Genomic DNA, 16,116 nt, shown 5'->3' with positions numbered 1-16,116 from the left:
TTTTAAAAAAGTGATTCATACAGACAGCAGAGGAATGAAGCAGCAGAGAGAAATTACATTTAATGCTTTAAATTGAGACTTTGAGCTTTAAGACCCCTTTCACACCAGGGCATTTTGCAGGCGCTATAGCGTTAGAAATAGCGCCTGTAATCCGCTCTAAAAAAGCTGCACCATTGTCTGTAGTGTGAAAGCCCAAGGGCTTTCACACTACAGCGGTGCACTGGCAGGACGTCGGGGAAAAGTCCTGCCAGCAGCTTCTTTGGAGCGGTGAAGGAGCGGTGTGTTTACCGCTCCTCCACCGCTGCTCCCCATTCAAATCAATGGGGCAGCGCTGTAATACCACCGGCAAAACACCATTGTTGTGGCGTATTGCTGGCTGTTTTAACCCTTTCTCGGCTGCTAGCGGGGGGTAAAAGCTCCCCACTAGCGCCCGAAATGCGCCGCAAATTCACCGGAAATCCGACGGTAAAACGCTGCTAAAAATAACAGCGTTTTACCGCCTACGCTATGAATGAATGAATTAATGAATGAATGAAATACTTGTATAGCGCACAATGCGAACTGAATCGCCTCTAGGCTATGGGCGGTGTGGTGTGAAAGGGGTCTAAGTACATACTATAAAGGGATGTGCTTTGTTCATATCTCATGCTTGAGGTTTTCAACCACTTTATGCAAAATCCTTGAATCAGAAAGTGTTTGCAAAGTTAGGGCCATGTATGGCTTTCCAACGGGAGGATTCTTATTAGTACACAAAAAGTTTTTCCAACTTGTTGAAATATTTGTATACAAGTGGGTTCTAAACATTTCGTTTTTTAAGATGAGAAAAGGGAATGAGTTTTTTCACCACATGGTTGCCACCGGCAGAGATTAGCAAGCCCCGCTGTCACAGTAGGGTGTGTGAGGAAGAACAAATGTGTTTTCTCCTACCAATTTTGATGATGGGCAGCCCTGAAATATATAGAACACTTGCCCATTTTTGGGTAGAGACCGCAGTTCGCATTGGTCAGAAAGTGTAGTGGTGCAAGATCTTTATGCATTTGCACCAGAGATAATTTAATATACAGATATATAATATATTTACAGAATGAAGTGATTTTTTTTACTTTTTTTCTTGCAAAAAAATTTAAAATGAACCTGATCAGCTAAGCAGAAATACATTATGTAACATGACAAACAAGTATCTTATTTTGCACAACTTGTACTTTTATTTTTCAGCCTAGGAGTCGTTCTGTCTAGAGGGCATGGCAAATATTTCTTCAGGGGAAATGTGTCTATAGAGGATGGTGAGATGATTTTGTATTCATGTTTTAAATAGCTTTTGTCATGGACCCTTTTTATTAGAACTGCAAACATCTCATATTTGTCTTTATATATTTAATGCGTAAAGACCAACTTCACTTTTAATTCTCTTTCAAGTATGTATGTATGTGTATATATATATATATATATATATATATATATATATATATATATATATATATATATATATATATATATATATATATATACATATATATATATATACATATATATGTATATATATATATACACACACACACACATGCACACACACACACACACACACATATATACACAGTGCCTTGAAAAAGTATTGGTGGTTGCAGCCAAGTGGACGGGAGGGCAGGGTGGAACAGCCAGGTGGAGGGGAGGACAGAGTGGATGTAGCCAGGTAGAGGGGAGGACAGGGTGGAGCAGCCAGTTGGAGGGGAGGGCAGGGTGGATGCAGCCAGGTGCAGGGGAGGATGGGGTGGATGCAGCCAGGTGGAGGGGAGGACAGAGTGGATGCAGCCAGGTGGGTGTTTGATGTGATGTAAAGAGACAGCACAAGCCATTACTGTACAGAAGCCATGTTTACTGAATGACCCAGCAGGAACAGGAAAACACCACACAGGAAGAAATACAACAGAGATGCACCATAGTGTTGCATTTAAAAAAACATATCATCCATAACAGTGGGGGGGGGGGGGGACAGGGTGGATGCAGCCAGGTAGAAGGGAAGACAGGGTGGATGCAGCAAGGTGTATTATTTTTAAACACAACATAGTAGGGTCGCCTTCTAGTGAGTATCTGTATCCCAAGCAGTATACTCATCAACATTCCTGCAAAACTTTAGGCATTAAAGTGGTTGTAAAGGCTCAAGGTTTTTTCCCAAAAAGAGGAGGATAGGGGTTGTTCTGTGCAAAACCAGTGCACAGAACACCCCCGATCCTCCTCTTTTTAGGTCCCCCTCCAGCGATCCTGGCCCCTTCTTCTTGCAAAATGCAAGCTACTTCCTATGGGGGGGCACCTGAGCAGGCTCGATCCCAAGCTGCTACTCTGTGTGTCAATTAAATCACAAAGTGTGGCTCGGCCCTGCCCTGCTCTCTCATTGACTCACTGGCTGTGATTGACAATATGGGGAGCCAATGTCTCCCGCTGCTTTTGCAGTGAATGAGGAGAAAGAGATCAAGGAGAGCTGTTGCTCTCATGTACATTGCTGGATCGAGATGGGGCACCAGTAAGTGTTAGCGGGGTCGGGGGGGGGGGGGGGGGCTGCTGCACACAGAGGTTTTTTTACCTTAATGCAACGAATATATTAAGGTAAAAAACCTTGAGCCTTTACAAACATTTTAATACCAAAAGTTGTTTTGAGGGATGTTGATGAGCATACCGCTTGGAATACAAATACTCACTAGAAGGAGACCCTACTATGTTGTGTGTAAAAATAATAAAATTAAAATATTAATAAGAAGAATTTTCTAACTTTCTAATTCAGACTGACATAGCAGCTGTCATAAACTTTTATTTAAAGTATATCTAAAGCCAAGACTTTAATTTGGATAAAGTAGTTGATGGTCAAAGTGCAAAATAAAACAAAAAAGTGTAATATACATTACTTACCAGTCGTTAGATGTGGTAGCTATATTTGTTTCCCTTTTTAACTTTTTTTCCTATAGTTTTACTCAGTAATTCTGTGAATAATAAACTTCCTGTCCCTGAGCACATCCTCCATTGTACCCATAAAGACATCCATGGTTGCCACCTAGACTGGACTACAAACATGTCTGCCTTTGTATCTATTACACAGGAATTGATGGGTTTAGCAATAGATGTTTTTGCTTTCTGTCCAGCTCACGTAAAATGATAAAGGCATTGGCAAGATCAACATGTGTTTACAGTACTTTTGTGTACCCCATCTAGGGACTGGTAAACAGCAATATATTATATTTATTTCTTGGGTTTCATAATCCTTTAGAAACCCCCTGTACTTTATTTTATTTTGCTGTATGTGTTCCACTGGGAAGATTCATTTTCTGTCTTGGAGCTCAGCTCAAAGGGAAATGGGAGAAATTTCTCTGGCGTAAAGGAAAGCCCCTGTTAGACAGCTATCACCCAAAGAAATGTCCTCATTAGAACATTAAAAATGGTCATTAGAAGAAATTAAGAGCAGTGGGGACAAGGCAAGCAATTTAGTTTCCCTTGACCATTGCATAACAGATGTACTATACTTCCATACTGCATGACCAACCCTTGCTATAACCCCCATATAATTTCCCATTCATAGAGACCACACCAAGTTGGAGTAAATTTTGGCTGTAGCAGCCCCCTTTATTAATCAATACATTTAAATTAGCATAACCATAAATATCTGATATTCACATTGGTCTTTGCAGGCGCTCCACATACATCTATTTAATAATAATAATCCACTGCGGTACCTTTTATATATGATAATAGGCCTCTAGCCAACATACTGGCTCGGAGACAACCAACTGACCACAGTGCACCTGTTAACGAAATTCCAGCGAAACCACCATTAGCTGGAATACCACCATGGGGAACCATACCACCGATAGGTCCCGAACTCTCCTTATCCGAGGTTTCTTCATTCCCCTGCAAAGACCAACACCTGCCAGCTGCAACGACATCCTGAGTACACGCCGATTTGTGAAAAAAATACATATTTAACAAAGAAAACAAACAGGGAGGGTGGTTCTGTCTGTCCCCTTTTAACACTGTCATGCCCAGCCCTATGCTATTTCTTAATTTTATTTCTTTTTCGCTCCGGGCTTTCCTTTCCCTTTACTTTTGCCTTCCCTTCCTTTAAATTACTGTATGTTTCTTAATCAGAATTCCAATAGCCTGACTGACCACAGTAATACCACGTACACACGATCGGACTTTCCGACAACAAAACCTTGGATTTTTTGTTCGAAGGATGTTGGCTCCAACTTGTCTTGCATACACGGTCACACAAATGTTGGCCAACAATTACGAACAATTACAAACATAGTGACATACAAGACGTATGTGATATCTCCATTACGAACGCTAGTTTTACAAGACCAATCGCTTCTGGCTTGTACTTGATTCCGAGCATGCGTGAACTTTTGTGCAACGGACTTGTGTACACATGATAGGAAAGTCCAATAACAAAGTTTTGTTGGCAAAAAATTTGAGAACCTGATAGCCAACATTTGTTGGTGGAAAGTCCGACAACAAATGTTCGATGGAGCATACACATGGTCGGACTTTCAACCAACAAGCTCACATCCAACATTTTTATTATCGGAAAATCCGATCGTGTGTATGGGGCATAAGAGGTACATTTATAAAGCAGAGAATGTGACTTTCACCAGACACATGCAACTGGAAGATTCACTGGCAGTGAATGTTTGGTGACTGTCAGATGCTTTATAAATATGCTCCCACCAGTCTTATGCCTGGGTATCTTGTTGAGTGATTATTTTAGCTATGGTCATAGACAGGCAATTTTGGGGAAAGTTAACTAAAATGTAACATTTTAAACTACTGTGGTTAATATTCAGATCCTGGAACACACATATTGTAGATAAAGATCTCCTTTCCTGGAGTACATTTTAGAACATGTAGTATCATACCTTTTCTGATACAAACCACTCTTTAAACCTGAGTAGCTTCTGGGAAACCATTTACCACAACATGACAGCTGACCAGTCCTCAGTAAGAGTTTAATCCCTGCACTCAGCCATTCTGATTCTTCCCAGTTTAGCTCACTATCTAACAATGACTCAGTATTCCTTTAGAAGTACAGCCAGAATGTATGCATTACTCCTGTGGAATCATATAGTTATTGCCTCTTAAATTGGTTGCAGCCTGTTGCAGTGTAAATTACATATTGATTCACATGCAGTAGTATTTCATTAAGATGGAACCATGAACTGAAGGTCTTCTAAAGGAGCGCTTTGGAACCCATGTGAGAAACAGCCTGTCTTTGCCAACTACACGTGATTTGAATTGTAGGATGAGAGGGGCATAAAAGCAGATGTCGCAGATTTGAAGGCCCTCAGGATTTTGCAACAGCATTTCTACATTAATAAAAGAACAAAAAATAAATAAAAATTCAGGCATCCAAAAGTAGGACGTGGGGAGATACTTGAATTCATAAATTCATAAACCACATTTGATGTCTTCGTTAGGACACCTGAAGCATTAAGTTTATTCTAACCCAAATGTTGAGAGTTAAAATACTATGAGATAGTATTTTACCCTTTCTTTTAGAACACATTGCATTGTCTGTGTACTTTATTTGTCGGTATTAATAGCTGTCAGATTAGTTCCAGCATATTGTTTAGTGAATTCTTCGCCTGTAAGAAATTTGTCAAGTGCTCCCCAGAACTTGGTATATATATATATCTTTATAGGAATGCCATGGAAACATCTGCCAACAATAAGACAACAAAAGTCTGTCTTCTCTGTTTCAAATCTCTCCTGAAGTCTGTCTCTGCAATGTTTAACAATTTATTAAAGAGAGAGAGATAGAGGTTATAGGGAAAAATTAAAACAAAATCTGATTTTTAATTCCCCTGTAGCTACAATTCAACTTTTATCATGTCTGGTGATGATATCCTTATTTCCAGTATTGTAATTCTTCATAACTCAAACTGTGAGATTGTGTAAGTTTCTGCAGGAATGTTAGCCAATAGCCATCATGAGAAACAGTCCTCCGATTATGGGTACCTAAAGTGACACTAAACAATATACCATATTTATCGGTGTATAACACGCGCCAGCGTATAACACGCACCCCAAGTTTAGGAGGGAATTTAAAAGAAAAAAACTTTTAGGAGGGAACTTTAAGGAAAAAAACTTATATTTAAATGCCCATCAATGCAGCCTTGTCAGTGTCATTTACAGCCTTGCATTGCAGCCTTGTCAGTCGATTGCAGTCTTCCATTGCAACCTTGTCAGTCATTTGCAGCCTTGTCAGTCCATTGCAGCCATGTCAGTCCATTGCAGCCTTGTCAGTCAAATGCAGCCATGTCAGTCCATTGAAGCCATGTCAGTCCATTGCAGCCTTGTCAGTCAAATGCAGCCATGTCAGTCCATTGCAGCCTTGTCACTCCATCGCAGCCTTGTCAGTCCATTTCAGCCTTGTCAGTGTGTTTGACGTTTAAAACTGGGGCTCAGCGGCTGTCGGGTATTTTCGGCCACACTCGGCCGTTTTTAGCTATTTTCGGCCGTTCTCGGTTATTTTCGGCCACACTCAGCCGTTCTCAGCGGCTTTCGGCTTTCTGAAAGCCGCCAAGAGCGGCCGAGTGTGGCCGAAAATAGCTGAGAATGGCCGAAGATAGCCAAGAACGGACGAGTGTGGCCGAAAATACCCGGAAGCCGCAGAGAACGGCAGAAACGGGTAGCAACAGCGGGGAATCGGCGTATAACACACACCCCCAATTTCCCCCTTATTTTAGGGGGGAAAAAGTGTGTGTTATACGCCGATAAATACGGTACTTACTTAAAAAAAAATAGTCCATACACATCCACTACTTTATGGCCCTGTAATCTATTTTTCATAAAATTGTTTCTTACTGCACTTTCTGCCTCCTTGTAGCATCCTCTGTGAGCACCTGAATGTTAGTTGGGGTCTATATACACTACAATTCCCATAGTCCATCTCAGGAGTGAACAAGAGAGGGTGGCTACATCTGTACATATAGTGGGTTTGATTTACTAAAACTGGAGTGTGCAAGATCTGGTGCAGCTGTGCATGGCAGCCAATCAGCTTCTAACTTCAGCTTGTTCAATTAAGCTTTGACAGAAAAACCTGGAAGCTGATTGGTTTCTAGGCAGAGCTGCATCAGATTTTGCACACTCCAGTTTTAGAAAAATGACCCCAGTGAGACCATGGAGAACAAAAGTAGGTACCCTCTAACAGAAAGTCAGATCCCAGCAGGAAAAGGAATGTGGACATTCACGGAGGTTGAGAGTATTTTTTGAGTTAAGAATACATACTTAAATAGAATGTTTTCATTTTAAACGAGAATTTAGAAATGCGTATATATTCAATAAAAAAGTTTTCCTACCCTGCTGCATAGCTCTTGAACCAAAGATGTGTAGAGCCATTGGTTCATAACTCATATTGTAAGAATTACTCATGTTAAAGTGAAACTTTTACCCCACCACAATGCCCCATGTATACCTTAAACCCTATATATACCTTTTATCTTGAAGTCATATAGCTGATCTGGTCACATAAAAATCACGAACTGTGAACTGTGATTTATTGGTCAATTCCTCCTGTATAATCTCCTGTAATCAGGGGCAAACACTCAGGTGAACATTATGTTAGGGCAATGCTGCAGTTCACTATCGCTTGATACTTTTACCCTGCGGGGCTGATTTACTAAAAGCAAATAGGCTGTTTACTTTATGAGGGAACTTTCCGTTAGCTTAGTGAATGGGGTGAAAACAGCATTTTTGGACGATGGAAGTTAGCAAAGCTTCACCTCTATGGCAGGTGGCCGAGGGATGTGGGCTCCATCTCCAGGTCTTCTGGGGGCTCCCTTGCGCCACCTGCCCGCTCCCAGGAATTCCAGTACTCGGAGGCAACCATCCATCCCACCAAATGCAGCTGTAGCATCCACTAGAGCTGCGAGTTGGAGTTGCAGTGTATTTATTCCATCTTTTTTTCTGGACTATGGAGTTTGTTCTATGGGTTTAGTTCATTAAAATTCTTATTTTTTTAAACTTTCTGGCATGTCTGGTTTATATATCGGATCAGCACTTCCTCCTTTGTTTTGTTTGATCTCTCATCTGGTCTCATGAGATTGGGAGCCATTAACCCCTCTTAACGCTTCTTATCCACCTGACTGGACACTTCAATGCGCTGGGACTTTTGTTGGTTTTTAAGGCAGAGTCAGACAGTGCAGGTCAGCAGCTAGCGGGCAGATCAGGTTCAAACGGCAGGCTGGAGAGTGGTCAGGAGACAGGCCAGAGCCAGTAACAGCAGAGCAGATGAACAAAAGGAGCGAGCAGAAGTGTAGGGATAGTGATCCAAGGACCAGCTAGGGGTAAGTTCAGGTAGTGTTCAGGCAGAATCAGAGGCAGGATCAAGTTGGCTACAGAAGAACAACAGGAGCGGAAAACAGGAACACAAGGAATGTAATAGACCAAACAGCACTGACACACTGCAATAGTGCAGTTTAAATAGCCCTTCTGGTGTCAATGCACGCTTGCACATGCGCATTTACATGCGCACACTTTCGGGCACAAGCGCACACACAACCTACCTGGCCATGGGCACGCTTCCTCAGACTAATTTGTCTGTATACATGAATGTTCCTTTCCTGACAACCACATTCACTAAGCTAAAGGTAATTATACTTGCAAAGTGAAGAGCACATTTGACTTTAGTAAACCCCTATGTTTTCTGATGATTTTTACCCTGACTGTAGTCAGCTACAACATACAATACAGTAGGTTTCAATATATAGAATAAACTGGTAAGATAATACTGTGATCTTCTGATTTCTGCTCTTAGGATTACATGATCTAGAACACCCGGATGTTTCCTTGGCTGATGAGTGGTGAGTATTAGAAGTGTTCTAATTGTTAACAGTTCTGTTGTGTGTTCAGTGGACTAACAGCTTTTTTTTTTTTTAAGGACGTATTGCAACACAGATCTACATCCAGAGCACCGTCACCTCACTCAGTTAAAAGCAATAAAAAAATACCTCACAGGAAAAGAGCCATCCTTGCAATGTAAGTAAAACCCTAATTGCTTTTCAATGGCTTTGGGTTCCCCTTTAAGACTACAGTCAGGCTGGCGCTAGTAAAAGGGTAGATAAATATGGAATCAAATATAGGACTGTCTTGGTTGTAAGTATGTAGCATGTTGGTTTGGACATTCCAGGATATGGAAGATTGCATTAACCTAATAGGATTCCATTAGAAGTACATATTTTGGTGTCCTTAAACACTGCCATGATGTAATTTGGGGTCTTAGAGCAGAGCACACTGACAAGATCAGTACGCACAGAGGAATCTCATTGCCTATGGGGCACACTCAAACCTATGCAATGTATTTCCATGCAACTTAGAAAAAGGTACAGATGCTTCTTTTGACTCATTAAACTTCAATAAAAATACTTGAAGATGCATGAAAAATACATAAAAGAACACTAAAATGCATGAAAATGTAGAAGCACAAGTGTGATACTATATTCTAGCTGAATAATATAACTGCACGTCTTTGAAGAATACAAAACAGCACTTATTGTTATACTAAGAACAGGTTCACTTCTATCCATGTGCACTTTTGTCCATTTTTGGCATGCATTTGTTAACGTCTATTGTAGCACATTGACACACATTTTTGCACTGGGCTTTTGATAAGTTAATATGCTTTTTTATGTGTCACACATTTTTGGTTTTGCCAATGAGAATGTCAGTTTCTCATTTTGGCTTTGCTACTCTACTTGACTGCCCATCAACTTCAATTTGCTTTAGTTCAGGATATATGGATTTGGTCCTTTATGGCAGTATGTAGAACATTTGCATTAATTTGATAATGATGAATGCTTAGGAGAGAGGACACTCTTTGTTATGCTACAGTAGTACAGTTTTTGTATATAGTGGAAAGTATTGTGTAAAATTAAGCTTTTAAAAATATGTCAACATGAAATACTAGATATAAATATCTTATATTTATTTTATTCAGCTCTATTGTCCTTTCCTCTATTGACCTTGGCTGCTTTGTTGAAAATAGCTTGTTTACAAAGTTGAATATGGTAAACTCAAATGCAGCAAAGTTAAATGAGGCTGAGCATTGACTCCTACCTCCTCCACGCCTGCTCTGTTTACATTGGCTGTTGGGAGATTACATTATGGCAGAGACAGTCACAAAGTAATCAGCTACTGCTGGGCTCTCTTTATAGCAAACCCAGAATGCTCCACAAACCAGTTTCATCAGTCTACCTTATATTAAATGTCTATATGTAAATAAATATTTATATATAAATCATAACAATTATAATAAACATCATCACAATTTAAAACTAAATTAAAATGATGTTGACCTCAAGCCATTGGTCTTGAAATATTTTAGCCTTGACTAAAAAGAATAAAGAATAAAAAATCCATAAACTCAATTTACTGTATGCTGCATGTCTTATGTTTAGTATTTTTTACTATTAATATTTCTTTTTAATTCACTCTGAGATATAGAGAGTAGAAGCATGTGTCAAGAATGGCTGTTTGAGTTTGTAATGATATCATTAGTTCCCAGTGGATTTATGGGGGATTCTAATAAGTACTTGTTGTACGTGTCTACAGTTTGTCTGTTACTGTCACACTATATGCAATATATTTTCTGTTGTTATCAATGATTTATACCACAGGTGACAGCCTTTTTTTTGGCGTCTTGTTATTAAAGCCTATAGTGCTGGTTTTTCATGTGTTGCATATTCGAGCAAGAAGCAGTGCTCAGTGGCTGCTTTTGTAGGTACACCTGCTTATGAATACAAATAGTCAAATAGCGAGTCATATGGCTGCAATTCCTAAAGTATGTAGACATGGTCAAAAATCATTGGAGTTTTTTGAAACATTTGAATGGGGAGGATTTGTAATCTTGTTGAGTTTGACTGATGATTGTTGGTGACGGATGTGGTGGTTGCAGCATCTTAAAAGTTGTCAACCTCAGCGGATTTTCATTAGCTACAGTCACAAGTCCAATGTGTAAAGACAAAGGTGCCAAAAGAATCCAACTAAGAGGCAGTTTATAATAGAGGTCTGAAAAGAATGGCCATACAGTACTTGTTCATGCTAACACGACGAAAGTCTTTGCTCAGATAGGCACTCTTTACTGCAGTGATGTTTGGAAGGGTGCAACATCATCACTTTGTTCATTGAGTGCAAAGTAACATTGTCTCTGCAAAGGGCATCTCCTGACTCCTATCCCCAGTAGCCAGTGCCGATATTGACTGTATTGGTGAACTGGCAATGTGGTGACATCATTCCCCCATTCAAGTGACAGTGATGTATAACAAAAATGTATTTTGAAGTACCACATCACTGCTAAAGGGTCCAGATCCAAAAGAGGTCAGAAGGACAATCAAAGGAGTATCCAACATGATTCAGAGTTCCATGGCTTGATATTGAAAACAATGTAAATGGACTATAAGTAAACTGGACCTTTATTAGTATTTCTTCCAGTGTGATTATATGAACAAGTCTCGTTAGTAGCTGGTTTGGCTGCCACACCAGCTGATCTAGTTCACTTATAACATTGTCTATTTTTTTACTTGTAGCCCTGGCATCTATTGGATCAAATAATATCTGGATCTTTTCAACTGTGATATGGCACTTTAGTTTAGATTTATGTTAGATTATATGAAAAGTCAAAGACACCGTGGGTGTACCAATAAGATAACATTACGGGTCCAGTGCTATTTTTCCACTTTAACTATGGGAGCTGCTAGGGAATGCAGATAAGGTGAGTATATGGGTGTTGGGTGATGCCCTTTTAGAGACACTGTCACTTTGCCCTGCATTGACAAGGTGACAGTGTCTCTTTAGCATCACATTATGTAAAACGTAGAAGAGGATGGGATATAGCAGAAGAACATGCTGAATTCCACTCCAATTAGCCAAGAATAGTTAAAATTAGGCCACAGCCGGTACAGGAACACCAAAATCTGATCATTTATAGTTGGAAAAATGTTTCCTGGTTTGACTAATCTCAATTGCAACACTAACATGCAGATGGTGGTGTCAGAATCTGAGAGGGAAAGGAGGTTCTTAGCCTGCATGGTGGCTGATAAATCTGCAGGAACTACAATTTGCCATCAGATCACCATTAAACATAATCTCTAAGGAACATTTCAGCACTAAATTCCATAACAGAAAGGCAAACACACACGCTTAACTGATGATAGATGTGTACCTAATACAATATATATACAGTGGGTATATTGCAGATTCTCATAATATATCATTCTGATGCAGGTGACAAAGAGCTTATACAAGAGGTTCTGTTTGATGCTGTGGTCAGCGCTCCATTGGAGGCTTATTGGACCAGCCTTGCACTGAACAAATCAGAGTGAGTATATGTCCTTATCAAGGATAAAATACATCCAGTAATTAGAAATGCAGTTGTTGTTGTTCAGACATTTAGACGTGTCCGACACTTTGTGACCTCATGGACCATAGCGTGCCAGGCTTTTCTGTCCTCCACTGCCTCCCAGAGCTTGCTTAACTTCCTGTCCATTGTTCTGAAGATGCTATCTATACATCTTGGTTTCTGTTGTCCTCTTCTCCTTTTTCCTTCCAGTACTGATACTTAAAATGAAAAAGTGATAGTTGTCTTAATGTGGGTTAGTGTTTTAATCATTAACTTTAACTGTGACTATTTCAATTTTTAACTCCTTTCCTTGCAATAAAAGGTGTTGTATTTGTGCCTACTGCTTTCATTACATCATGCTGACATTGGCATTTATATAAAAGGCCTACTCACGCTGATGTGATGGCCTAATGTGTTAAAATGTATATAACCATAGTGAACTTTAATGCGCGATCAGCATTGTGGTGCCATTCACTTTGAATGCCACCCCAATGCTATTTGGCAGCAAACTTCAACGTACATTTGTTTCCATTCACCACAACACACAGTGGAAAGCATCTGTGTGTTGTGGTAAAAAATAAGGGTCAGCTCCAGGTACGATTGCAGTGGAATGTTCATAAAGTCTTATGTCCCATACACACGGTCGGATTTTCAGATGGAAAATGTTCGATGGGAGCTTTTTGTCGTAAATTCTGACCGCGTGTAGGCTCCATTGGATATTTTCCATAGGAATTTCCAACACACAAAATTTGAGATCTGGATCTCAAATTTTTTCCAACAACAAAATCCATTGTCGGAAATTCTGATCGTGTGTACACAATTCCGACACACAAAGTTCCACGCATGCTCGGAATCAAGCAGAAGAGCCGCATTGGCTATTGAACTTCAATTTTCTCGGCTCGTCGTACGTCACCGCATTCTTGACGTTCGGAATTTCCAACAACATTGTGTGACCATGTGTATGCAAGACAAGTTTGAGCCAACATCCATCGGAAAAAATCCCATGGATTTTGTTGTCGGAATGTCCCATCGTGTGTGCATGAGGGGTTGCAGAAAAGGCTGTATTACTTATCTGACTCCCTGATCCAGCAGGTTCCCATGATCCATGCTCTCAGTTACAGTCACACTCCTGGCTCCACCACATACAATATGGGATTAATAGCCCTGTACTGTATGTGATGACACCAAGGCTCCACCTCAAGACTAGAGCTTTGGGGGGAGAGAATAACAGCACCAAAGCCTGCCAGAGCAAGGAGCAAGGTAACCCAAGGCATAGTCTGAATGGGCTCAAAAGAAAATAGTCGTGGAAGCTCCTATTGCATCTTAGGAGAAGACAAAGCAAAATTCCAGAAAAAAATAGACACATTTGTAAATAATATTTATTGTCTTTCTTATTTCATGTTAATTGTGCAGACTTTTGAAGTGTCCACTATGTCCAGTGGGCATGTTTAAATGAAGGAAACTGTAGTCATAACTGTGTCTCAAGACTTTTTTAATCGATGCACTCTGATAATTGTTACAGCAGCTATTTATGCTAGCTGTTTGCCAGAGAGTGAATTTGATTTATATGGTTTTGTATGTTTGGCTCACTTCCTGCAATGTCCAGTAGATTTTAATCTTATATTCATATTTATATTCAGAAATTCAGACAAAGACGTGGAGATTGCTTTCCTTGGTACACGCACTGGACTGACCCGTGTGAATCTGTTTGTGGGCCCAGAGCAGCTAACTTACAAGTAAGCAGCATTTAGTGCCTGAATCTCAAATTCCTATTGGCTAAAAGTGTGTATATTGCCCTTGATGTAAACTTGTGATAATATTTCCGTTGCGGTTTTCATTTATCCATATCAGGATATTGTATAGGTGCTTCCAGTGAAGGGTACTATAAATGTTAAAATGGTTGAAAAGGCTCAAGATTTTTTACCTTCATGCAAGCTTGGCATATCTGAGCATTTAACCACTTGCCGACCGCCGCACGACGATATACGTCGGCAGAATGGCACGGGCAGGCATATGGGCGTATATATAAGTCCCTGCCTGCCCGCGGGTGGGGGGCCCGATCGGGCCCCCCCCCGGTGCCTGCGGCGGTCGGCATTCCTTCGAGAGCGATCCGGGATGAGGGGGCGGCCATTCATTCATGGCCACCCCCTCGCGATCGCTCTCGACGAATGGAAATCCTCCGTGACATCACTTCCTCTCCTGTAATGTAAACACAGGAGAGGAAGTGATGTATTCTCTCCTCCGTGTCGGTATTTTTCGTTCCGGCACCGAGGAGAGAGGTTCGGTGAGTTGCACCAACACACCACACATACAGTAGAACATGCCAGGCACACTCACACCCCCCCTTTACCCCCCGATCACCCCCCCAATTACCCCTGCCCCCCCAGTCACAGTGACACCAATTGCTTTTTTTTTTTTTTTTTTTGCATTGGTGTCATTTGTGACTGTAATAACTGTTAGGGCAGTTAGGGTTAGCCCCCTTTAGTTCTAAGGTACCCCCCTAACCCCCCCAATAAAGGTTTAACCCCGTGATCACCCCCCGTCGCCAGTGTCACTAAGGCTGGGTTCACATTGCAGTGGTTTGAGAACGGATGTGATTCGCACCGCACTGCAGTGCAAATCACATCCGATCTCTGTGCGATTCGAGTTCAGCCATACAGATAGTATGGCTGAATTCGTGTCGCACCCGCCGCACCCGCCGCAAACTCGCACGGGACCCTTTTTTTGGTCCGCAGCAGAATCGGATCGCATGGGTGTTCACACCATGCGATCCGAGTTTGCAGATCGCACTGCGATATGCGAACTGATCTGGGGGTGTCATTAACATTTCACTGACACTCCCAGCAGTTCGCATAGGGAAGTGTGAACTGCCGCCGGGAGGCATGCGATGCGGGAACCCGCCGCGGATTCGTGGCGTTCCCGCATCGCTCCAGTGTGAACCCAGCCTAATAAGCGATAATTTTTCTGATCGCTGTATTAGTGTCACAGGTGACGCTAGTTAGGCAGGTAGGTATTTAGGTTCGCCGCAACTTTTTATAGCGCCAGGGACCCCCATATACTACCGCATAAAGCCCCCTGATTGCCCCCTAGTTAACCCTTTCACCAGTGATCACCATATAACTATTACAGGTGACGCTGGTTGGCAAGTTATTTTTTTATAGTTTCAGGGCACCCGCCATTTATTACCTAATAAAGGTTTAACCCCCTGATCACCCGGCGGGTGTCATTTGTGACTGTAATAACTGTTAGGGCAGTTAGGGTTAGCCCCCTTTAGTTCTAAGGTACCCCCCTAACCCCCCCAATAAAGGTTTAACCCCGTGATCACCCCCCGTCGCCAGTGTCACTAAGGCTGGGTTCACATTGCAGCGGTTTATGAGAACGGATGTGATTCGCACCGCACTGCAGTGCAAATCACATCCGATCTCTGTGCGATTTGAGTTCAGCCATACAGATAGTATGGCTGAATTCGTGTCGCACCCGCCGCACCCGCCGCAAACTCGCACGGGACCCTTTTTTTGGTCCGCAGCAGAATCGGATCGCATGGGTGTTCACACCATGCGATCCGAGTTTGCAGCTCGCACTGCGATATGCGAACTGATCTGGGGGTGTCATTAACATTTCACTGACACTCCCAGCAGTTCGCATAGGGCAGTGTGAACTGCCGCCGGGAGGCATGTGATGCGGGAACCCGCCGCGCATTCGTGGCGTTCCCACATCGCTCCAGTGTGAACCCAGCC

The 16,116-nt window shown here is 41.6% G+C and overlaps 1 protein-coding gene across 2 annotated transcripts in view; it reads left to right on the top strand.

Annotated features, from left to right (window-relative positions):
- CACNA2D3 (calcium voltage-gated channel auxiliary subunit alpha2delta 3) overlaps nucleotides 1-16,116 on the top strand; it is a 1,440,485-nt gene that overhangs the window by 1,046,719 nt on the left and 377,650 nt on the right. For both annotated transcript variants that reach the window (XM_077452052.1, XM_077452053.1), the window contains 5 exons: nucleotides 1,216-1,283; nucleotides 8,801-8,846; nucleotides 8,924-9,021; nucleotides 12,265-12,358; nucleotides 14,020-14,115. In XM_077452052.1, the coding sequence (XP_077308178.1) occupies nucleotides 1,216-1,283; nucleotides 8,801-8,846; nucleotides 8,924-9,021; nucleotides 12,265-12,358; nucleotides 14,020-14,115 (402 nt within the window). The remainder of the gene's footprint in view (nucleotides 1-1,215; nucleotides 1,284-8,800; nucleotides 8,847-8,923; nucleotides 9,022-12,264; nucleotides 12,359-14,019; nucleotides 14,116-16,116) is intronic.

Source organism: Lithobates pipiens, unplaced genomic scaffold, assembly GCF_037356315.1.
Source record: "Lithobates pipiens isolate NorthernLeopardFrog02 unplaced genomic scaffold, aLitPip1_a1.2 Scaffold_23, whole genome shotgun sequence".
Lineage (NCBI taxonomy): Eukaryota > Metazoa > Chordata > Amphibia > Anura > Ranidae > Lithobates > Lithobates pipiens.
This window is presented reverse-complemented; position numbering and strand designations above follow the sequence as displayed.